We start from the raw sequence: 15,938 nt of genomic DNA, 5'->3' as shown, positions 1-15,938 counted from the left end.
GGCATCCAATAGATTATAGAAAAGGACCTGGAAACCCTAACAAAGTTATCCTAAGACCAGTGTAGAAGGTGATGCATGTGAACAGATTCAGCCTCGGGGTTGAGCTGAGGTGGCCCTAGTGTGGCAGAGGTCTCTCTGGTATAAGATCAGGGGTTCAGGGGAACTCTGGCAGGCCTCTGCCATCCTAGGGCAAGGCTTACAGAAGCTTCTACAAGGCAGGTATTCTTTCTGGAAAATTTCCTGGAAGAAGGTACCATACCTGGGACGGTCTCTGATACATGTATTTGTTTACTTTTTTTTTCTCTCTCTCACTGGACACCAGACCAGACCAGGTCCGCCAACCCAATATTCCTTCCTGTCTTTGTTTATTGAGTTTATTGTGGGCCAGGTATTGCTGCAGGGTCTTTGCTTAAACTAGGTCATTTAGCAGGCCAAATAATTCTACATGATAAGGATTACTGCTTGCATTTTATATATGAGGCAATGGAGGCTCAGAGAAGACAGAAGGAAGCTTTCCAAAGGGGTAGAAGCTGCTGGGCTACAAATTACTCTCTTATTTAGTGGAGTCCTGCATGTGGCCAGGAAGGGGGAAGTGGGCAGGTGGAAGGGCGGGAGAAGTTGGTGGGCGCGGCTTAGACTACATCCTCTTTGTTCTCCGAAGGTAGGCCCTTTTAGACTTCTGGGCTCTGTGAGGCATCTAGGGTATGGCGGAAGAGGAGGGTAAGGGAGGGGGAAGCTTGGAGAACACATCTCCTTACTGGCAGTATAGGGAGCTCTCGAACTCTCCGATGTCCATTGGTGAGAACTTCACTTTGAGCTTCTGAGTCTTTCCTACGGGCACAACGCCTGAGGGGGGTTCCACCGAGAAGGGTGATGGAGAGGCTTCGGTCCAGTGGTCCAGGGCGCTATCCAGGGAGCTTCCTGAGCCCTGACTTAGCTCTTTTTGACTTGAACCTGAGGGAGGATAGAGAAGAGATGATATTCCAATGGTGGTAATGGGATGGGCAAGCCGCTCCCAGGTCCCGAGGGACCTTCTGTGATATCTGTGGACTCATGCCTTACAGCAGGTATATTCCATGCTGGGCACAAGTAAAAAGGAATCAATTCATACTTCACAGGTGACTGTGAAAACACTTCTATTAATTCTATGGTGCTTTCAGATTGATTTCCTTTTGGCTCAGGGTGAGTAGGTCAAGAAAGGGTTTGCAGATATTCTGCAACAGGGTAATGGGCTATGAATAGAATTTGTGGTCAATCATTGATATAACATAGGGATTTACAAAGTGAGAGTCCATGGATAAGGGCCCGTCTGGAAAATCTGGGAGTCTCCACAACTGAAATAACAATGACTGCTTTATACACCCTCTAGGTGCTGGGCCCTTTGCTAGTGCTTCCTGCTAGTGTATATCACTACACACTTTGGCAGAGCTTTCTATTTCTTCTGGGAAAAATGGCCCATGTTTTTCTTTTAAAAAGACTTATTTTATTTGCACCTGTATGAGTGCTTTGTCTGCACGTATGTTTGTATACTACATGCATTTCTGATGCTGCAGAGATCAGAAGAGGGTGTCAAGACCCTGTGGGACTGGAACAATAGACAGTTTTAAGTTTCCATGTGGATGCCGGGGACTGAACCTGAGTCTCCTAATAAGAGGCACAAGTGCTCTTAACTGCTGGGGTATCTTTCCAGCCCCATCATAGGGTGTTTGTTTGTTTTGTGACCTGCAATCTTCCCGAAGGTTCAGAACTAGAAGACAAGATTCCTAGTGATAGATGACACGAGCCATCACTCTGGAGAGGAAGAGGGCAAGCTACTTATCGCTCAGGTCCATGTGGCTTTGTAAACCCATGAGGCCCATGCTCTGCTGTCCTTAGCTACTCAGAGACTGCAGGAGTAATGCTGGCCTCTAACGCTTGTCTGAGAACGGTGACTCAGGTCAGACCCTGGGGTTCACGTGGCACTGAGTTTACCTTGATGCTCGGGCATGGCAAAACTGACGGCCTTGGAGGCTTCTTCTGAGATCCAGCAGAATTCTAACAGCACCTGTCCTGTGTTAACGAGGTCAAACCTGTGGGTAGATCAGGAGCAGATTTCAGAATGGGTTGTCCATACTTTCTGCCCTACCCGAGTATTGGCTGTACTGTTTGTCAAAGACAAGTCACTTTGTTTCTTAGGTACTTTTTTTTTTTTTATGTCTGAGTTATATCCTGTTGTGCACACACATAAATATTCATATTTTCTTTATTCATTCTTCGACAGTGGACAGCTAGGCTGACGCTTTGCCTTGGCATCTTGGTGGCTATGAAGAGTCCACATGGGAGTGCAAACATTCCTTGACATATTGATTGGACTCCCCTTTGGATATACACCAGGAGGTGAGCTAGCTGGGTCACACAGTAGGTCTACTTTTAGTTTCCTTTTGAGAAACCTCCTTACTGTTCTCTATAATTCTGTCTTTTCCATCAAAATGGGTAGGACTGAAAGACATCACCCTGAACGAAACAAGCCAGATATGGAAAGACACATGTGTGTTCTCTCTCACGTGTGGAAGTCAATACATTTACTCTCATAGTGGAAGAACTTAGCATGACGATTACTGGAAGCTGGGACAGGTTGGGGGAGGCATGGGTAGAGAGATGTTGGGTAACAGTAATAAAACGCAGCACAGGGAGAACAGTAAGTGTGTTCTGCAGTTTATAGAAGCCTATGAGATAGTTTATGAAGAACTAGAAAAGAGGAATCTGGAGATTCTAACTCTAGATAAATGTTCAGGGATGGGAATGCTAACTATTCTGCTCCAACCATTTACAGGTAGATGCATCTATGCTGTAAATATGCATCATTATTACATGTTATCCAAAAGCAAATATAAAATAAAAGGATTAAAAAATACAGCTAGGTATAATGGTGCATACCTTTAATCTTAGCACTTGAGAGGCAATGGTAGGCTGGTCTCTGTGAGTCCGAAGCCAGCCTGGTCTACAGGGTGAGTTCCAGGGCAAGGAGGGCCACTTACTGATACCCTGTCTCAAAAAATGTTTGGAGACTTGAGTCTTGCTGTTATATAGGCTATTATGGATTGGCGCTCAAGATTATCTGGTTTCAGCCTCCTACAGAACGAACTACCATGCCTGAATGAGAACCTTTTTAAAAAGCAGTTTTTAAGCAATGCCATTGGAACCCATTTATTTGATGCAATTAAAAAAAAAAAAGATGCAATATATATGTAAAAAATTTAAACATGCAGTTGTTTGGTCCTTAAAGACAGTTTCCTTAGTTGGGTAAAAGCTCCCAGTCACTCACTCAAACACTCGGGTCTGGTAAACCAGTGTTTCCTTAAAGAACACTTCAGTTGTTTCACACTGATATGAAGCAAAATCCACATTGGCACTGAACTGGATCCGCAATTCTCGGTAATTTTCTTCTACCACCGAGTGGGCTGGCTCAGGGTCCGTCTCTATGACCTGGAACAAAGACAACCACGTCCTTAGCACTGCAAAGCCAGCCATGCACAGGAACACTGGGGAACAGCACACTGATTTACCACGGAAAGAAAGGCACATGAACCCAGACATACAGTTCTGGAAGACATGACTGTCAAATCTCTGATAGCTCTGAATGAAAGAGAAAAACTGGGTAGCAGGTAGTTAACCGAGAGGACGAGAGGATCAGGACCATGTGGGCATGCGTTTTGGATCAGACGGACTCTAAAGAAGATAGAAGAACTAGGCATGGTCATGCCTTTAATTCCAACAAATGGAAGGCAGAGGCAGGTTTGAGGCTAGCTTGATCTATATAGTGAGTTCCAGGATAGCCAGGGCTGTGCAGAGAGACTTTGTCTCAGAAACAAAAACAAAAACAAACCCAAAAAGATAGAGAAAAGATAACCATAGAGAAAAGATCAGGTATTGATTAAATAGAAAACAAGTTGCAAATGGAGAGGATCAAAAGAATTATTTAGTTGTGGAAGGATTTTAAAACTTTTTGCTAAGATGGATTAGGAAAAGTGCAAACAACAAGAATCATTCGTTAAAGGTGTGAATCACCGCCAACTCCATCTTTTTAGATCGACATGGAAATTTGGAGGGAGAAGAAAAGCAATTTAATAAAATTCATTCAAGAACAAATTTTAAAGACCCATCAAAATAACTGAACAGCAAAACATCTTAAAGTAAAAGAAACTGGATAAAAAACTGGAAAGCAATGGAATAGCTTTATTACTCCTAAAGAAACAGTTGCAAATCTTAGAGAAGGCCTAAAAAATAGAAATACCTTTTTTTTTAATAGGAAGCATGAGTTAATATTATAATTGTCAACTGTTTCCCAAATACTGTAATCAGTTCCATTACAGGTTTTGGTAATAATTGGCAAATGGATTCAGAAATTATACAGCAGAAGAAGGAGAAGGATCAAGAATGGCCAAAAGATTTAGAACAGAACAATGCAGACGAGGAACTTCCCTCAGACATCAGATTGATTATGAAGCTATAGAAATTAAGAAAACAGGCTCAGGGATGGACAAGCTGACACCAGAATGGAAGAGATCAGAAATGACCTAAGGACAGATAAAACTGAGATATGACACAGAGTCCTATCAGACCACTAGGGAACAGAAGGGCTCCAAATTTGGCAAGGGAGTTGTCTCAATAAAAAAAATATGAAATTAGAGCCTAGTTTCACGTCAGACGGAATTTCCAGATGTATCAAAGGCTTAGGTATCAAAGGCCAGGCTCATACTTAAAAAATATCTACTGAGGTGAATATATTTTGGGGAGGGAATGGTTTCAAAAATAAGATACAAAAATAATAAATGTAACAAAAAAGAAACTGATAACTTTGACTATATTAAAATTAAGAATATTTGGGGAGGGGTAGAGAGATGGCTCATTGGTTAAGAGCACTGGCCACTGTCCCAGAGGACCCAGGTTCACTTCCCAACACCCACATGGCAGCTAGCCACTTGTAACCACTTCATCTTCAGTTGATCTGATGGCCCCTCTGGCTTCTGTGGGCAGCGTAGGTATGCGGCACACATACATATATGCTGGCAAAACACCCATATACATAAATTAAAAAATAAATGAAACATCTTTTAGAAATTAAAAATAGCCTTTTGTTTATCAAAACATAGAGGGGATGGAGAGATATCTCAGTCCTTAAGAGCACATGTTGACCTGAGTTTGGTTGTTAGCACCCATGTAGGGTCGCTCACAACCACCTGTAACATGCCCTCTTCAGACCACTGAGGACATCTGCACCCATATGTACATACCCCGATTCCCTCATGCATATTAAGAGTTAAAATAAAGATAGATCTTAAAACGACAACAACAACAACAACAAAAACTGAGTAAAAAGTTAAGCTCTAGATTTTTTGAGAATGTGTGGACACATAATACAAATGGAATTTCTTAAAGATAAGAAACCTTAAACAAAGGATGAGCGTCATAACGGAAAAATGAGCAGAAGGCACAAAAAAGGCATCCATGTAAGAGGGAACCTGTGTGGCCAATGATAGTATGAAGTCACATCCAATCTCGTCAGTGACTAGAGAAGTACAATCAAGGTTCATCATGAGATAATACCCTAGTTGTTCAAATGATAAAAGCAAGACTGCCATGCCTAAGGCTGTGGGTTTCTCTTTAGTATCCCACAAACCAACCAACCAACCAACCAACCAGCCTCCCAAATGTCTGACAAAGTCAAATCAAATGTTGGAAAGGATGTGGCTCACAAGACTCCTTCATTGTAAAAGTAGAAATCAGTCTAGCAAGTTTGGAAAACACCTGGACATCAGCTTGGAAGGGCTGGATGTTCACAGGATTTAGTGAACATCAGCTTGGAAGGGCTGGATGTTCACAGGATTTAGTGACCCCACTTGTAGAAATGTAAACATGGATGCCAACATATACAGAAATGCTGTCCATAAGAGAACACCTTGAAATAACTTTCAGAGGAAGAGAGAAAAAGTCTGGACTGTAAACAACAGTGAAATGTATATACCATTATAGCCCACACAACTATGAACACATACCATAACCTTAAAAAAAAAAACAGTTGAAAACTACAGCTCTGCCTCAATCCTTTTAGAATGCTCAGATTAACAACAGTTGATCAAGGGAGTAACTTGGGATCATGATTACCTCTAGGAGAGAGACAAAGAGATGGAATGGCCAGAACTACACAGCATTTGGGGGCCTAGTTCCCTCATTGGGCATGGGTTAATTTATTATAGAATTTTAAAAAAAGATGCAAGGGGCACATATGTGCCAAAGATGAGATACCACTATGCACTGGGAGTTCTGACTACTCTAGTTCCAGACACCTGGTGGAAGCAGGAAACAACTAAATGACTAATGATGCCATATTTAAAGACGAGGAGGAGGAAGAGGAGGAAAAAGAGGAAGAAGATGGAAGAACTTGCTGAACCCTTTACAAAGACTGAAGCTAACCCTTGTCAACTAAGGTGGTGTGTGTCGTTTGTAAGGGTGGTGGGCATGGAAATACTTTGCCATTTTTGAAACCAAAGTCAGATGCAAACCTTTTCTGTTTTCCACAGCGAGACACTAAAATTGAGAGCAGTGGATACCGAGCAAGGCGGGCTGGATGAAGTCTGTGTTTCCTGTCCCTTGAATACTCACCTTTCGTTTTGTAGTCAAGGTCAGAGGTGTATTTCGGGGAGCATCCACCCACTTGACTGTGCGCATGCGGTCATCCCAGTCAGGGACCTGGTCTACAGGGAGCTGAAACATGATCTTGGAAAGCTTGCACTTGACACACATCTTCTTCAGGGTGATGGGTGATTCTGATTTCAAGGTCACCACCACGTCCTTGGAACAGCCAGGGTGCAGATGCCCAATCTAGGGAAAAATGGAGTATTTGTCTTTTGGGGAATTCAATCCTAAGGACCTTTGATGCCTGGTAGTGACTCAAAATATATCATCCAGGCCTGTATAGGTAGATTGACTTAAATCCATGTAAGAGACCCTTTAGAATGTTTCCTTAAGGCTAGGCACAGTGTTTCATGGAGGAGCACCAGCACTTGGAAGGGTGAGCGAGGTTTACCATGAGTTTGAGGCCAGCCAAGGCTACATAATAGGTTTTCAGGCACGTCTAGGTTACAGAGTGAGACCTTCTCTCAAAATACACACACACACACACACACACACACACACACACACACACACACACACACAGAGCAATAGTAATAGCTACCACTCTGTCACTTGTCTCAATAAGTCTCAACTCTTTAGCAATTTTCCTAATCCCTACAATATCCTCTGAGAAGTACAGAGTGATCGCTCCCCACTTTACAGATAAAAACAAAAACAAAAACAAAAACAAAAAACCAACAACCTGTAAATTGCTTAAAGTCTTTAACACTAGTGATCTGGGTTAAAGTTCAAGCAGTATGGCTCCAAATGCTACCTACAACCACCTGATACACATTATTATTCAAACATATAGGTCTCTCAACACAGTACAGTAGTTTCTAGAAAGTGATCCAATGACCCTTGCCATCTCCAAGACCTTTCCAGGGAACCTGGAGGACAAAACTTTCAATAACATCCTGAGATGCCACTTGATTCTTATACATTCCTTTTCTTACGAGTGACAGTGCAACTTCCTAGAAGTTAAAGATGATGGTGCATAGTTAGACTGAATAGAGTGAGCAGATAGCAGAAGCCACATGACCTTATTCAGTTATATGGTAAAGATGTATAAAGACATAAAATGGCTGGATGTGGTGGTGCACACCCATAACACAAGCCTGGGACAGGAGGGTAAGAAGCTCAAGGCTAGCCTGGGATACACAGGGACAGGAGGGTAAGAAGCTCAAGGCTAGCCTGGGATATACAGGGACAGGAGGGTAAGAAGCTCAAGGCTAGCCTGGGATATACAGGGACAGGAGGGTAAGAAGATCAAGGCTAGCCTGGGATACAAAGGAGACCCTATTTTTTTCCCTAAGTCAGGGTTTCTCTTTGTAACAGCCCTGGTTGTCTGGAACTTGCTCTGTAGACCAGGCTGGCCCTGAACCCACAAAGATTTGCCAGTGTCTGCTTCCTGCCTCTGCCCCCTGAGATTAAAGGCTTGAACCACTGTGCTCTTGCAGGAGACTCTATCTTAACAAGAAAGATGAAATGATTCTACACTGACCACATACATTTTTGAAAATACAGTTTTTAAAAATAAAATATGGTCTTTTATCTTATTTTATTTTATTGTTTGAGACAGGGCTTCTCTGTGTAGCCCTGGCTGTCCTGGAACTCAGTCTGTAGACCAGGCTGGCCTTGAACTCAGAAATCTGCCTGCCTCTGCCTCCCAAGTGCTGGGATTAAAGGCATGCACCACCACTTCCTGGCAAACTATGGTATTTTAATTAAAAGATAGTTGGCTTATTGTACTTTAAAACAAATATGTTTAAAGATATGGCTAAGACCACTGTCTGCTCTTCCAGAGGTCCTGAGTTCAATTCCCAGCTATCACATGGGGCCCCACAACCATCTGTAATGGGATCTGATGCCCTCTTCTGGGGTGCAGCTATACATGCAGATAGAGTACTCGCATACATAAAAATAACTTAAAAAATCATTTAAAAAGAATGCTTTAAAATATTCCAAATTTGAGGTCCTGGAGAGATGGCTCAGTAGTTAAGAGCACTGGTTGCTCTTCCAGAGGATGAAGGTTTGTTCCAAGCAGGCACATGGCAGCTCACAACCAGATCCAGGGGATCTGGTATCCTCTTCTGGTCTCTGTCGGGTACTGGGCATACATGTGGTGCACAGACATGCATGTAGGCAAACCATCATATCCATACAAATACAAAAAAGTATAAATCTAAACACATTCCTACTTTTAATTTCTAATAGGTTAATCATCAATAATTGTGATTCATACGGACCAAAGTTTTTTGAGGTTTCTTAACAATGCTTAAGTGTACGGAGGAAGCCTGGGATGGAAAAGGTTTAAATTGCTCAAATATACAAGATGTAAAGGAGATCCCATTTGGTTTGTAGAATAAAATGATTTGTAATTCATTGTAGTTAAAGATGTATGTACACACACCACCAGCATAGTCACTGTTCACATGATAGTCCTCTGGCAGAGAAGACAGCGACATCTTCTCTCCTTCCCCTGGACAGTGAAGGCGTATGACAGCCTTTAGATTGCTCAAGATAAATGCATGTGTTTCTATGTGCATATGGGTGTGCACAAATGTAAGCCAACTGCTGGAAGCCTGGCTCTGTCTTCTTTGACAACGTCAATTATCCGTTCACATCCATTCTATGCTTCCTGCATCCTCATAGGTCAAATGTTGATAACAAAGATTAAAGGAATTTAACAAGGCTTTGGAACTGGGTCTGGCAGATTTAGTTTTCTGTAGCTACTCCCCAGGGTTAGATTTGGGCTTGAGCTGGTGTTGGCCTGGGACTCACTCTATAGCTCAGGCTGGCCTTGAACTTGTGGGAGCATGAGCTTCCCATGTGTTAGGATTGCAGGGATGAAGCACCATTTTTTTTTTTTTTTTGGCTTGCGGTGCCACTTCTGAAGGCCATGCTTTGAAGAACACATGCACAGAGGGACACAGGCCTCCAGAGAATACCTCAGTTTCCTCCCCAAAGCAGTCTATGTTAATCTCCTCTTAGACCAGAGGCCCCCGAGCAGCACCCTCAAGTACTAGGTCTGAGTGTGGCGTGGTTGAGGGGAGGTTTCTTAGTTCAAGATGCATGCATCCCGTTCCACGTATCCACAGGATGGAGTGACAATCACACTGGGCTTGGCTTAGGCCCAAGGGGGTCTGGGACCCATTGAGTGACGTTTGCTTACCTGTGGGGAGAAGGACAGTGTAGCTAAAAGGGGCCACTCGAAGCGAATCACGTTCACTTGGCTGTGGTTGGTGATGGTGAAGCTCACATTGTAGCTGACTCCAATGTGACAGTACCCAAACTGGATGTGTTCCATCAGGGCGGCTAGGGGTCCGAAGCAGAAGGCTGGTAAGTGGTTCCTGGCCTCTCGGGAGAGTCTGCTATTTAACGGAGGCATGTCCTGATACACATTCCTATCTTATGCACATTTTGCCCTTTCTTTGGATAATTACATAGGAAAAACCTTGGGATTCTTGGGTAGAAGGATCTGCCTCTAAGGGGTATCCATCCATCCATCCATCCATCCATCCATCCATCCATCCATCCATCCATCTTCCCACCCACCCATATATCAGTTCTATCTGTATGCTGACCTTGGCTCTTGCGTTTGTTCAAGAGAAAATAAAGATTCTAATATCATTTGTTTCATGAGATAATACAACGAAATGTTAAGACTGCCAGATAAAATATAGGATTCTCGCTGGGCGTGGTGGTGCATGCCTTTAATCCCAGCACTTGGGAGGCAGAGGCAGGCGGATTTCTGAGTTCGAGGCCAGCCTGGTCTACAGAGTGAGTTCCAGGACAGCCAGGGCAATACAGAGAAACCATGCCTCAAAAAAAAAAATAGGATTCTCAATTAAATTAGAATTATAGACAAACAAGGAGTAATTTATATTTGATAAATATGTCCCATACAATACTTTGAGGACATACATATACTAAAAGTTATTGTTTATCTGGAACTTAATTTTTTTTTTGGAATACCTGAATTCATGTTTGCTAAACCTGAAAACCCTCTAATAGATATGGAATCTCTAACCTTGGATTACTGCTAAGCTCCTATTTTTTCCCTGATAAGAGTAATGCCATTGTATAGCTTCAAACAGGAGTGAAACACTGATTACAGAAAGAGTGTTGATTTCAGTCCCTGATTATACATTCTGGGACTGTAATTAAGCTCCTAGGGAAATTTTGAAGACGAATTTACAATTCACTTTAAAGCAATCAGTCATATGGTTACAGTACTTAACCAATGCTTTTTTGGCAATAATTATAATGTAAAATGTTTCCTTCCCAGGGTACCATCAAATGGAAGGTTCAGTGGTTGAGAGACTGCAGAGAGCCATGCCTTAAGCTTTAATATGCACGCTATCATGCAGGGATCTGGTTAAAATGTGGGTTATAATCCTGCAGGTTGGGGTGGGTCTCAAATTCTCATTTCTGACAAGAACCTAGGAGATGCTGATACTGTAGGCTGCTGGCCTGCTCACCAAGCAGTCAGCCTGTGAGGAGGAGGGCACAAGCCCATCCCTCTCCAGTGAGATGAGTCCACCATTTCACTTAGAAAGCCTGTTTCAGATGAAACTCTCAGTGGCGACACAAGCTAGCTACAAGACAGAGCCAGGGGGACTGCAGGGAAGCATGAGTTCGCTAAAGAACTGAGCAGGAACATCAGCATCAAACTGTATGTTCCCTAAAAATGGCGAAGGCTTTCTTATTAATCTGCAGGTCTAGGGCTCAGTGTAGCACTTGGCACTAAGAGTTCACTGTATGAACACACACATGAATGAAGGGTACAAAGAGTGACTGAGCCTGGTGTGGCAGAGCTCCTACTGATCAAGAGAGTGACTGGAGTCAACAGCTGTCAAGATTGCACTTCTCCCACCTGTCACCAAGTCCTCCATGGTGCTCTCCTCGGCGATCTCTATGACCTCAGACTTATCCGAGCTCTCCTGGCTGGTGGAACTGATCAGCCCATGGATGTTGTCCAAGGTGATGTCATCCTCGTAGCTTTCTCCAACCAGGTGGATCATGGTCTCCTCATACTGGTTGTTGATCACTGATAAGTGGATGGTGCCTGTCATTCTCCCAATCTTATTGGAGTGGAAAAAGACATCAAATTCAGCTGTGTCTCCAGGAGAAACAACCAGGGAGGCCGTGTGGGCTTTCTTGACTGTAAAGTGAAGACCAAAGTTATGATTTAGAAGAATGCATCTCTGGGAAGAACGAGGTTGGAAGGAGAGTAGCCCCTCTGCGGGGAACGAGCCTTTAGCTTCTGGTGATGCGACTGAGAGGTCCCTGGTAAAATAGCTTCTGAGTTCTCCATCGCCTACTGAGGCGCCTGCTCCCTCCACTCACCTTTTTCATTCGGTTTATTTTCCTCTATGATGTAGATGTAGGAGGTGGTGGGTCTCCCTTTCAGAGAGAAGACTCCTAGTTGGTCTCGCAGGTCCACATGCAGCTGGAAAGAAGAAAGTAGGGTTGAACATGGAACTTACAGGCTGCTCAAGAATTTGAGTCTGGGTTGTGATACTGCACTGTATTTTGGGTGGCAAGAATGTTCAGTCATTATATGCAGTATTCACTTTTTATTTTCTCCATTTTTGCCTGGTATGTGTGTGTTCTCATGTGTGTGTGTGGGGAGGGTACACATGTATGTGGAGGTGTGCATGCATGTGGAGGCCTGACGTTGACAGTATGCCTTCCTCAATAGTTCTTCTCTTTCTATATAAGCAGGGTTTCTTGCTGAACCTGAATTCACTGATTCAGACTTGTCTAGCTAGTCTCTGCCTGGTGAGTGCTGGGATTGCAGGTGACTGCCACCTCCTGTCCTGCTTTTACTTGGACTCTGGTGGGGGGGGGTGTCAGAACTTTGTACATCATATGTGTGTGTGTGTTTAACCATTGATCCATATCTCTAGCTCATGGTCTTGAGAGACTTAAGAGATCTATGTAGTAGACATTAGACCCAGATAGAAAAATGAGCATTCGGTTAGGAACCATTCTTAGTATCTTAGGAGCTGGAAGGTAATAGGTGACCTTCTGGACTATGCAGTTAGACAGTGTCAAAGGGGGCTTGCTAGTGCTTCTGTTACACAGAGAGGCAATGGAAAGGTGTATCTAGACTAATGAAAGGAAAGTGAATACCTACAGTTCTATGAAGCATTGCACAGCTATGACTTCTGGGAAGCCAGCATTTCCTAGAGTCATGGTAAATATCCTAGCAAGATGACAGGAAAAAAAAAAAAACAAAAAAAACAAAAACAAACCACAACTCAGACCGACTCTGGTCCACTGGGAAGCAGGCAGGGCTAAAAGCCAGACATTCGATTTTAGGTGTGAGAAATCTGATATTTTTTGAAAGTAGCATTGCTGACTATAAAGAATAAAAGATAAGGAAGGTACAGAGCCACTATACTGTCACCAGAGATTGTGGTATTTAGAAATAACCATAAGGGGAAACTCAATGGAGGGGAACCAAGATTGTTCAGTGGATTAAGACACTTGCTGTTCAGCTTGGCAACCTGAGTTCCTTCCCAGGGGCTCACAGGCTAGAAGGAGAGAATTGCCTGCTATGGTAATCCTCGGGCCTCTACACTCTTGTGTAGGCACACGTACACACAAAATAATAAATAAATGTCAAAAAGAGAAACTATAGAAAGGAACTTACTAATATTTTAGGAATATTGAGATAGAAATCTAAATGATGGAGAGGAATCCCAAACGTTACTCCCAGTGGACAGTTATTCTGAAACCAGGAATTCTCCCCTAGACAACTCATAGTCTTTAATTTTGATTCCAATGAGATTAAAACTTTTCTGGATGTATTTTATTGTATGTAAGTGGGTGTTTGCCTGCATGCATATCTGAGCACTGTATGTGTGCTTAATGCCTGCTGAGTCCAGGAGGGATGTTGGATTCCCTGGAACTGGAGTTACAGATGGTTTTGAGGCACCATGTGGGTTCTGGGAACCAAACCCAGGTCCTCTGCAAGAGCAGCCAGTGCTCTTAACCATTGAGCCATCTCTGCAGCTCCTTCCAATGAGATTTTAAATGGAACTTTAAAAAATGATTCTTAAGCTCACATATGAGCTGAATCTACAAAGATTCTTAAGGAAAGTTAAAAACAAACAAACAAACAAACAAACCAGGTAGTAGGTAGCAGGACCTCATTGAACTATACAAGAAGACAGTGGTTTTTAATCTGAGGGTTGTGACCCATCTCGGGGTCTCATGACCTTTTCACGGGGGTCGCCTAAGACTGGGAAAACAGATATTTACATTATGATTTACAACAGTAGAAAAATTACAGTTATGAAGTGGCAGCAAAAATAATTTTATGGCTGGGGGGTCACCACAACATGAGAAACTGTGTTAAGGGGTTACAGTATCAGGAGGGTTGAGCGCCACTGCTGTGGAAACATTTATACCATGATGAAGACCATGCAGGGTAGTGCTGCCATAATGTTCCTTCTCGCCATGGGCCTAAAATTGACAGAAGCCAGGACTGTGGTCCTAAAACCTCAGAAACTGTGAGGGATAAATAAGGCAGTGTGGTCTGACCAGCGTGTCACCGCAGGTAACCGTCTATGTCACCCTCGGCTGTCACCCCAGGTGACCGTCTATGTCACCCTCGGCTGTTACCTGGGCGGGGATGGTACCGTTATTCTTAAGGATGAGAGGCAGTTTCTCCGAATGACCAAGCAGAAGCCTCTTAAACAGGAGCAAGGGGTTTCCGTGCTGGTTATATAGAGTTGGCCGGATGACAGTCACTCGAGGGAGAGTCCCCTCACCAATAATATCAAACACAAGACCTCGGCTCCTGGCAATGTTGCTGCAGGGGACAGGAAGAGCAAGCAAGGTGGCTGAAACCGACCAGGCGGGGACACTTTCCTACACAGCATGTACACTGTTGTTCTGCCACAGGAGGAGGAGGAGAACGGGGAGGTACCTGGGCAGGCCATCCAAAGTGGCCTCGAAGATGCACTGGTAGGTCTGCATGGTCTGTGGTGTGAACAGCACTGTGACGAAGGCATGTGAGCGGCTCCCGATGCACATCTTGCTGGGTTCCACGTCAAAAATGTCAGTGATGCGGTTGGCCGACTGTGGAAGGGAGATGGGGTTGGGTACTTTGCGTTTCTGCTGGGGCTGACTGCTGATCTCTCTGCCCTGCTGTGAACTCTCCTAGACAAGCTCAATTACATGCTGGGTCACAGCCCCTGGACAGAGTGGCCCAGGGTCTGGGGACTTACATCTAGACGACATCTGGCTGTACTTGGCTAGACCATGAACTCTGACTCAAATAGACAAACCAAGCCAGTCAGCCAAATGTTCTAAACTACCGCCTTATATTGTGCCTAGCCAACTAAGTTAAGACAATTAATGTGGAGCTGAGCTGCAAGCTGGCTGAGATGCTGGTGCTCTGATATGTTTTGACCTGAGTCGGAGGTTCCTGGCTCACGGCTGGGATCCTTGTGTTGTCTGAGCTAACCCGAAGGAGCTTCTGTTCCTTGTAAGTCCAAGTACCACGGTTAGACACCTTCCCTTAGCACTCGACCTGTTACTCTCTGGTAAGTGGTTTGGAACCGCAGAGCCACCCAGCATAGCTTTGGAAGAGCCTTTTCTTTCTTACGAGTACTGGCAGAACACAACGCAAGCTACTCCTTCTCGTTCTTTAGCCAAAGGGCAGTAAGATTTTACTGCCTTTCCCTAGGGATTCCCTTCAAGTCTCAAACTGGAGAGGAAAATGTTGGCTGTTCCCAAGTCTACTGTCGTAAAACTTTTCTCTTTAGAAGCCAGGTTTTGGGCTGGAGAGATGATGACTCAGCTGTTAAGAGCACTCACTGCTCTTCCAGGGTCCTGAGTTCAATTCCCAGCATCCACGTGGTGATTCGTGACTACCTATAAAGGGATCTGATGCCCTCTTTTGACACGTAGGTGAAATGCAGCAGAACACTTATACTTAAAATAAATAAAGTAAACAGCAACAACAAAAAAATTAAGGACAAGCCACCATAATCCAGGTTCCCCGACTTTCTGGAGCTGCTCAGTCTCTACAATATGGTTAGAGAATAATGGCTGGAGGTTGATCTGCCTGTAGCTGATGCTCATCATGGCCTTCTCTTCCAGTGCTTGTATAGATCAGTTACACAGTGAGTTCAGACAAATTTGGACAGACAAATGAGTTGCCCATTAGTATGTACCAGTTTAGTACAAAGGTATGTACAGGACACAGAGACACAGACACAGACACAGACACAGACACAGACACAGACACAGACACAGACACA

At 43.8% G+C, this 15,938-nt stretch overlaps 1 protein-coding gene across 1 annotated transcript in view; it reads right to left on the bottom strand.

Moving 5' to 3' along the window:
• The window catches only part of Hydin (HYDIN axonemal central pair apparatus protein), a 307,836-nt gene that overhangs the window by 28,732 nt on the left and 263,166 nt on the right, over window positions 1-15,938 (bottom strand). Inside the window, exons 60-68 of the mRNA XM_021171126.1 lie at window positions 14,600-14,751; window positions 14,293-14,482; window positions 12,007-12,109; window positions 11,534-11,821; window positions 9,830-9,972; window positions 6,643-6,861; window positions 3,305-3,465; window positions 1,972-2,069; window positions 759-954 (exon numbers count right to left, since the gene is read on the bottom strand). Coding sequence (XP_021026785.1) covers window positions 759-954; window positions 1,972-2,069; window positions 3,305-3,465; window positions 6,643-6,861; window positions 9,830-9,972; window positions 11,534-11,821; window positions 12,007-12,109; window positions 14,293-14,482; window positions 14,600-14,751 — 1,550 coding nt within the window. The remainder of the gene's footprint in view (window positions 1-758; window positions 955-1,971; window positions 2,070-3,304; window positions 3,466-6,642; window positions 6,862-9,829; window positions 9,973-11,533; window positions 11,822-12,006; window positions 12,110-14,292; window positions 14,483-14,599; window positions 14,752-15,938) is intronic.

Source organism: Mus caroli, chromosome 8 (genome assembly GCF_900094665.2).
Source record: "Mus caroli chromosome 8, CAROLI_EIJ_v1.1, whole genome shotgun sequence".
Lineage (NCBI taxonomy): Eukaryota > Metazoa > Chordata > Mammalia > Rodentia > Muridae > Mus > Mus caroli.
This window is presented reverse-complemented; position numbering and strand designations above follow the sequence as displayed.